The sequence below is a fragment of the Phanerochaete carnosa genome (genome assembly GCF_000300595.1).
Source record: "Phanerochaete carnosa HHB-10118-sp unplaced genomic scaffold PHACAscaffold_12, whole genome shotgun sequence".
Taxonomy (NCBI): Eukaryota; Fungi; Basidiomycota; class Agaricomycetes; order Polyporales; family Phanerochaetaceae; genus Phanerochaete; species Phanerochaete carnosa.
The window spans coordinates 697449-705160 of record NW_006767639.1 but is presented as its reverse complement, the minus strand read 5'-3'; the positions used below and the strand labels follow the sequence as shown (position 1 = coordinate 705160).

The 7712-nt window shown below is 54.8% G+C and overlaps 4 protein-coding genes across 4 annotated transcripts; 2 read left to right on the top strand and 2 right to left on the bottom strand.

Annotated features, from left to right (window-relative positions):
- Positions 1-366: 366 nt before the first annotated feature.
- On the bottom strand, positions 367-1047 carry PHACADRAFT_264706 (uncharacterized protein). Its single transcript, XM_007401270.1, has 3 exons — positions 953-1047; positions 696-898; positions 367-642 (listed from the first exon to the last, which is right to left on the bottom strand). Exons 1-3 carry the CDS (start codon positions 990-992, stop codon positions 472-474), a joined length of 414 nt encoding a protein of 137 aa, XP_007401332.1. The 5' UTR covers positions 993-1047; the 3' UTR covers positions 367-471.
- Positions 1048-1254: 207 nt separating this feature from the next.
- On the top strand, positions 1255-1902 carry PHACADRAFT_264704 (uncharacterized protein). Its single transcript, XM_007401269.1, has 4 exons — positions 1255-1351; positions 1415-1472; positions 1523-1632; positions 1692-1902. Exons 1-4 carry the CDS (start codon positions 1325-1327, stop codon positions 1806-1808), a joined length of 312 nt encoding a protein of 103 aa, XP_007401331.1. The 5' UTR covers positions 1255-1324; the 3' UTR covers positions 1809-1902.
- Positions 1903-2233: 331 nt separating this feature from the next.
- PHACADRAFT_264701 (uncharacterized protein) lies at positions 2234-4037 on the top strand. Its single transcript, XM_007401268.1, has 5 exons — positions 2234-2375; positions 2433-3313; positions 3442-3679; positions 3737-3824; positions 3886-4037. The coding sequence occupies exons 2-3, from the start codon at positions 2468-2470 to the stop codon at positions 3673-3675; spliced, it is 1080 nt and encodes a 359-aa protein (XP_007401330.1). The 5' UTR covers positions 2234-2375; positions 2433-2467; the 3' UTR covers positions 3676-3679; positions 3737-3824; positions 3886-4037.
- A 281-nt stretch (positions 4038-4318) lies between these two features.
- PHACADRAFT_32967 (uncharacterized protein) lies at positions 4319-6850 on the bottom strand (the record flags this gene model as incomplete). The annotated part of the gene is made up of 12 exons (XM_007401043.1): positions 4319-4499; positions 4558-4663; positions 4720-4860; positions 4913-5165; positions 5216-5352; positions 5406-5529; positions 5575-5703; positions 5754-5999; positions 6053-6194; positions 6246-6361; positions 6414-6467; positions 6530-6850. The coding sequence occupies 12 exons, from the start codon at positions 6848-6850 to the stop codon at positions 4319-4321; spliced, it is 1950 nt and encodes a 649-aa protein (XP_007401105.1).
- Between the last annotated feature and the right edge of the window lie 862 nt (positions 6851-7712).

The window sequence follows — 7712 nt, the reverse complement described above, 5'->3', positions numbered from 1 at the left end:
CCTCTCCATCTCGACAGCGGCCTCCCTTGCACGGCATTCGTCCAAATTATCTCCAGACGACGAAATCGAGAAGATCACCAACTTTCGACACGAGGACTACTGCTGGCTTGCGCTCGCAACTTTACACTCGAGGGACGCTGGCACGCCCGCCGACCACCGAGTTGCGTTGCTTGCGCGGAGGCGCGAGCCTTGGTTCGGCCTTGGGTCGTGATTTTCTCCAGAGGCAGCTCATACAGTCGGCTGCTCGCATCTGGGTGGGGGGACGTCGCAGTGACTGGATAAACGGTGAGCATTCACTCCCCCTGAGCATAGTTATCCGGCTTGTAGCAGCCAGATTACACAGCACACAACAATAGAAAGTCAAAGGAGAAATTATAATAGTCTGCAGTATTGATACAATAACAAGTACAACACATCCCTGCGTGTGTGGTCTATGTTGCCCCCAACTCCGGAATACAAATGGACGAGAACTCATGCACGCTCTCCACGGAGACGGCGAGCAAGGGCAAGGTCTTTTGGTTGGATGGTGACACGCTTGGCGTGGATAGCGGCGAGGTTGGTGTCCTCGAAGAGGGAGACGAGATACGCCTCGGCAGCTTCCTGGAGGGCCATGACCGCCGATGATTGGAAGCGGAGGTCCGTCTGCAGGGGACTTGTGAGCAATGAGTAATACCTAAGACAGACAATGTGCACACCTTGAAATCCTGGGCAATCTCACGAACAAGACGTTGGAAGGGGAGCTTGCGGATGAGCAGCTCGGTCGACTTCTGGTAGCGACGAATTTCACGAAGGGCGACGGTACCGGGGCGGAAGCGGTGAGGCTTCTTGACACCACCGGTTGCGGTCGGTGCCTGAGTCTTGCGAGACTTGGCGGCGAGCTGCTTACGAGGGGCCTTGCCTGAGAGAAGAATGTCAGGCCCGTCGAGGAGAGACAAGTGCAGAGGACACTTACCACCAGTGGACTTGCGGGCGGTCTGCTTGGTACGAGCCATTGCTGATAGTCGAGAGGATGAGAAAGTGTAAAGTGTTCAGTCTCGAGTGTAGTGGCGGCGGGTGGTAGGAAAACGAAGGTAAGCGGGGGCGGTCAGGCTTATATAGACTTAGACGCTAAACGCGACGCGTTCTGGCGCCACGTGGTAGCGCGTTGAACGCCAATAAACAACGCATTCACGTGACCCGCTTCCGCTAGCGGTATATAAGGCGGAGCGCTCTCTTATCCTTACGCTCTATCCTCCTCGCCAACGTCACAGCCCTCCGCCGCTCGTCTCCCAGAGACTTTGCAAACTTCGTCGTCAACTTTTTCAACCAACTCAACCAAGTAAACATGTCTGGCCGTGGCAAGGGTGGCAAGGTAATTGGCTATACCAGATTGTAGTCCGTCCGTAGCGGCTTATACAGCTATCTCTGGCTCTAGGGTCTCGGAAAGGGTGGTGCTAAGCGTCATCGCAAGATTCTCCGTGATAACATTCAGGGTGGGTCTGGCTGCTTGGGGTGGATGGCGTAGTGGCTCATTTGCGACTAGGTATTACAAAGCCGGCTATCCGCCGTCTCGCTCGCCGTGGCGGTGTCAAGCGTATCTCTGGTCTGATCTATGAGGAGACACGAGGTGTTCTCAAAATCTTCCTGGAGAACGTACGTCGCATTTGTCCTTCCGTTCTCTGGGCTCTTGTTCACTTGCGCTGCCCCTCCAGGTTATCCGGGACTCCGTGACATACACTGAGCATGCCAAACGCAAGACTGTGACCGCCCTCGACGTGGTCTACGCCCTCAAGCGGTCAGGGCGCACCCTCTACGGTTTCGGTGCTTAAGCTTGCATGTCTCGTGTATTTATGGCTCGGAGTATCTTCGGTGTATTAATAATTAGTGTAACGCTAGTGTCGTAATTTCATCCTTTCTCTCCTGAACTCATGTATCTCGTGCGCGCGTGATAGGCTTGACAATCATCTTTGGTATGCCCATTCTGCGTCTCGCTTGTAGCATGCTACCGACGGTGAATCCAGGTTGACCCCTGTCTTTCGAAGATGGCTGAGAACTACCCTGCGTCAATTTTGCTCTTTCCAGCTGCTGGGTTCTCAAGACCGCGGAAGTAGACATATGTTTCCTCGCTGCACGGCAGAGGGTTCGTACGGTAATAGTCCTCGCTTTTCTCACCAGGTCCGTCCACGCCTAGATTCCCCGCCCGGTAGCGAACGCTAGTCTCACCAGGAAACGTCACAGTAGCCCCGTTATTTTTCCGCATCATACAGTTGTCTACACGAGCATCGTATCGCTCTCGGATCGCCTTGACCCAGATTGCTTTGATACGCCGTTCAACCACTCCGCTATTCAGCGGCCACCTTGCCAGGGTAAATTACGTCTCTGATACTCCTTGTAAGGTACGCACCCGCAGTTCCTTCTCTCCTTTGCCTTGCACCCCTCACCCTCTATTTTAGTGACGTCCCAGATGGCGAGCCCGTTGCCCAACGAAATGCTCGCGACCGTGTTCGAGAATCTGCAGGCCGACGTGCTTGTGCAGGTCGTCCGTGTCTGCCGCAGGTTCCATGCCGTCGCCGAACGCGCCCTCTACACCAACATCGCCGTCGCCGAGAACGTCCCACGTTCGTCGCCCGTCCCGCACAAGACTGTCACCTTCTGCCATACGATCCTCACGCATCCGCATCTCGCCGAGTCCCCCAAAAAGGTCGCAGTGCGCTGGGTGACCGAATCGGGGCCCCGAGAGCCATACATGCAGCACATCGAGCCAGTGCTCCAACTCCTCAATCGCGCCCTACGAATGTTGCACGGTCTCGAGTCGCTTGAGCTGGCGCTGGGCATGTCAGGTGGCTCGATTTCTTCACGAGGGATCCTCAGTGACTGTGCCTTCCCGCACTTACGGCTCTTCGCGCTAAGCGGCGTCGGGCGCGGCGGGCTCCCCGCCAAGACACACCCGACGCCGACGCCGCCCATCGAGTGGTTCCTCGCCGAGACGCCATCGATCGTGCACCTGCGGCTCGCGGACTGCTACGAGGTGCTGCACCTGTCGGCCGCGGACCTGCCGTGCCTGCGCACGTTCCGCGGGAGCGCGCCGACGGCGGCGAGCGTGCTGCCGGGGCGGCCCGTGCAGCTGCTGAGCCTCGTCGGGCACGAGTTCGTCACGGAGCGCGACCTCGAGCGCATCGCGTGCGCGAGCGTGCGCATCCGCTGGCTCGACCTCAGCTCCATGTCCGTCACGCCCCTCCTCCTCCGGGACATCTCCCGGCATTTGTTCGGCGTCGAGCACCTCAAGGTCAAGCTCGCGCTCCGGCACACGCTCCATCACGCCATGTCCGGCATCGTGAGTGACCTCTCCTCTGCCAGCCCCCGTGCCCTCCCCTCGTGAGGCATCAGGGCTAGGGCCCCGCGGGCCACGATTGCTGATTATTTGCCGTGCGCGCGCGCTTTGGTGTGCTGCCTATTCTGTAGAGCCTACTTGTCGGCCTGACGTCGGTGCTTGGTGCATTTCCGGAGTTGAATCAGCTTGACCTTTCGCCGACGGCCCTTGACGGTGTTGGCGACTCAAACGTCTCCGACGAGCAGACCCTCTGCGACTCCTGGTCCCGCGGCTGTCCCACCCTGCGGCATATCATCTTTCCCTCAGGGACCGAGTGGCTGCGAAGAGACGATGCGCGTTGGGTGCCCGCCGCAGGGGTGCACTGAACAGGTCAGTGCGTATGATTCTCGCTGTCAACTCGCAGCATGCTAAATGCGATGAACACAGGACTCCATTCACAGAATTATGCTATTTCATCTAACCTTTCTAGCATTTTGGCAATAGCCTTCATGATTTTTACGACTCAAGTAGATCAGTGCGTACGAATACGAAATTCGCTCTCCTGCTGTCTGCCTTAATACCGATATTTCCCACAGCAAACATCCGACCACAGTGTTCGGCTGCAGAGCCTGAGAGAGATGCGTCCGTTGGCGGGAAACGACTCCACGGATGCGGAACAATAGCTATTCTATTAGTATATCCTATTCGCCTGATTGGCACACACGGACAGACGTGCAGACATTATAACGACAAGAGTACACTGAAAACAAATGGTGGTGCGTGATACAAGCGTCCGACGAGTACCGGCTCGAATAAACACGGGACACTGAAATAAGTGATACAAGCGGATCTGTGGTTTGTAATAGGCAGCCAAGAAGGGGGTATCATCCGGTGTCATGGTAATAACGTTAATAGATATCACACGCACGCAGAAACTCACTGCTCCTCTCCTTGCTCCTCCTCTTCGCCTTCGTCGACGAAAATGTCTGCGTAGTGGTCTAGGATAGTCTCGATGGCCTGTACCGAGGGTCAGTTGGCAATAGGAGAACGGCACAAAGCAGAGGAACGTGCCTTGTTCTGCAAACCCGCGTCTGCCATCCCAGTCATGTTGCCGTTCACACCCGGCTGGGCCTGTTTAAATAGTGTGGGACCGAACACGATAGCCAAGTTTTGGACCGACATAGCGTTCTCGGCCTCATATTCTGCGATCCTGTCCACCAAACATATTCAATCCACAGAACACAAGCCAAAACAGATCATGGACGCACTTGTGAAGGTGCCCCATAAAGTACTTCAAGGTTGCATAGTTTGGATCAGGCAACTCGTTCACCCGCTCGTGCAGACGAATATGACGGAGCCGGTCATTGTCCACGCCTACGGCACTTGTGTCAGCCCTCGGTCCCGCATGCCTATCAGCCTCGGTCACTTACGGGCCGCCTCCAGGAACTCCTCGTGGAGCTCGAAGGTCATCAGTGGGTTCGGAAGCTCGCGCAGCCATTGCTTGAGCACGCTTGTAACCACGCTAATCTCCGACGACCACTCGTTTGCGTCAAGGTTCACAGTGTCCATGTCTAAAAACGCCCGAGGAGTCAGCACTGTTCACATCGGACGGACGGAACATACCTTTATCAAGACGCTCTCTCAGCTCCTTGACCTTCGTGATTGTTCCGCCTACACGATATATACCCTGAGCGTGGAGACCATACTTCTCGATCGCTTCGCAGCACTTGACCATAATCGGTGGCACTTCTAAGTCGTCACGAAGGAGCTGTTCTGCCAAGTCGACGCCAAACGACGGACGGCCCTTGTCCTGAACATGCGAGACGGATGTGTTCGGAGAATTCATCTGCTGAATCAAGGGTGCTATTGGCGGGAGCTGAGTTAAACTCGTTAATTATCTGTTGCGTTTGAAAGTTGGAAACATACGTAGCCCTCATCCCTCGGTCCATCGCGCCGAGGACCACGCCAATTAGAGCCGTTGTGGGCGACTGCGTAGTTTTGCATGTAGGTCTTAAAGTCGCCTCGGTTGTCTATCGACTCGGCTATTGCCTTGAGGCCAGCTTCTGTGGAATGTGTGAGATGACCGTGTCTTTAGTATTGACCACGGGCTACAAACCTTCAGGATTGAGAGGTGCCAATGTTGTCCCATCTCCAAGTACAGTTGACTCGAAAAGGAATGAATACCGTATCATGTGGTATTGTATCCCCAGGTCGACGTCGTTCAAACAGGATTGTAAAGCCTGAGGAAGTAAGTGACCATCCAGCCTTGAATAAGAGAAACTTACTCGTAAAATGCGAGGCAGCTGGAAGTTGAAATACTCCTGACGGATCGCCTGCGTGTCGGTCATGTTCTTACGATACTGATCAGAAGCGGCAGACATGCGCTGTCTGATGTCATCTGCTTGTCGCTGTATCTGTGCACACCGTGAGCGAAGGCAGCTGTCTAGTTCCGACACCCACTTACATTTCCCGGATTCTTGCCCTTCAGCAACATTCCGCCTTTTGCCACGGCCTTGCCGATGACTCGCGTGCGATGACCACCACCAGGTGAACGACCCTGCACACCCGTATCACGTAGTGATTCACCCTCTTTCTGAATAAGCACGCGCTCGAGCTCCTCTGCGGTGGCCTCCACCCGGCTCTTGCTCTTCTCAGTTGCAGACTCGGCATCTTGCAAAGCACGCTCGTATCGACCAGCGAGGTCCTTTGTCTGAACGAAGTTGAGATTCTCGCACTGAATCAGTTCGGGTAGACGGAGCTGACCTGCTTTCTCTCACGCTCAGAATTATCTATCACTTTGTTCAACTCGTCGATCTGCTCCTTCAACATTGTAGCCATTTTGATATGACTGGCTGCGACATTCTCGTGTAATTGCAAGGTCTGCTTCCAAGCTAACATAAAGGAGCTGCGCTTTGTTAAGCTTAGAGAGCAGAGTCGAAGAGGAAGAGGCACGCACCCAGCCTTAGCGTCGTGCTGCCCATACATCTCTACCGTGCTGCGTGCCAGTTTCTGCAGATTACGGCCGTAATCCGCCTCCATCTCCATACGCTTCCTCAGGAATGTCGCGACTTCCTACAAACAATGTCATGTTGGAGGTGAAGTCATGTCAGGAGGTCTGGCCTACCTTGCAGGAAGCGGTGCTCTGTTTTATTCGATCCAACATCAACGGCACGCCACACTAGAAAGGCCACAGGTCGGTGTTATTACGTATAATATATGTCATGGCATCCGAGTACGTACATCTAGATTACACAGTGCCCTGAGCACATTCTCGTCGAAACTAGTATCGAGTATGCCATCTTCGGAGGGCGAGAAGGCGGACGATGAGTGCGCAGGCTGCGGCACGCTGTCGCGCCATCGCATGTGGTTCAGTCGTGTAGGCGACTCTACGCTCGAGCGCGGCGGTGACGCAGACTTTGTCGGGGTGAGCGGTACTCCAGGTACATCGAGCGACTCCCGAGGAAAGTAGGGCGAGCCGTTGTAGGCATGGTTCTGGTGGGAGGAAGGGTGGTCGCTGTCGGTATGCTCCCAGTTGGAAGCTGGGTATCCTTCGTCGCTCATCGTCGCAGCGAACGCCGCGGTCGTCGTAGCGGTCGGCGTCGTCGGTGGCAGAGACGGTGAACTGGTCGTTTGCCCCTCCCTGGGTAGAGCACCGTTACGTAACACGGCTCTAAGTATGGCAATTGCCGGTCAAACCGGCGGCAACAACGAAGCGTTCCAAACATAGCATGCGGATCACGGACCGAGAGACCCGAATGTCCGGGCGGCGTTCGAGTATTTGGAACATTATAAAACAAGATACTGGATGCCTTTCCACAGCCGTCTACAGAGCTTTGTAGACTAGATTTCAGAATAAATCGAACACGGCATCACGGCAGATCTTACTTACCACTGTTTCGGTCTAAACAGCTGCGTTTACAGACTCGAAATCTGGAAGGGAGGTTGGACCCCCCTTACAGACTAGATTCTACGTTTATAGACGTGATTTAAAACTCCGCATGCGTCGTTGCACTTGCTCCCCCACTTACGCCGCCCTCCGTCCTGCTAGATGTGTACAGTGATATTATAAATGGAACATATGGTATTGCCTGTCTGGCCTTCGGGTGAAATCGGGACCGAGGTAGGTATGTGGTGAGCTCGTCGACGTTCAATGTATACGGCGCGATTGGCCGATGACCAAGTGTGATGCTGCCCCAAAACGGTCCCTTGGAGCACTTCATTGGCAGCAGATTCATGCTCATCTTCCAACTGCTGCCAGAGCAGTGTTAAGTTAGGGTCTATCAGCGATACACAGAGCGAACGCGTCCACTCGAGTGTGTCAGCCCGCAGTTGCACTTTCGAACTCCGCTTACGAAGCGAAATATTCTGTTTCTTCGCTCTTGGTTGCTGTGGTTTTATAGATTGGTACAATTAGACCCTAGAC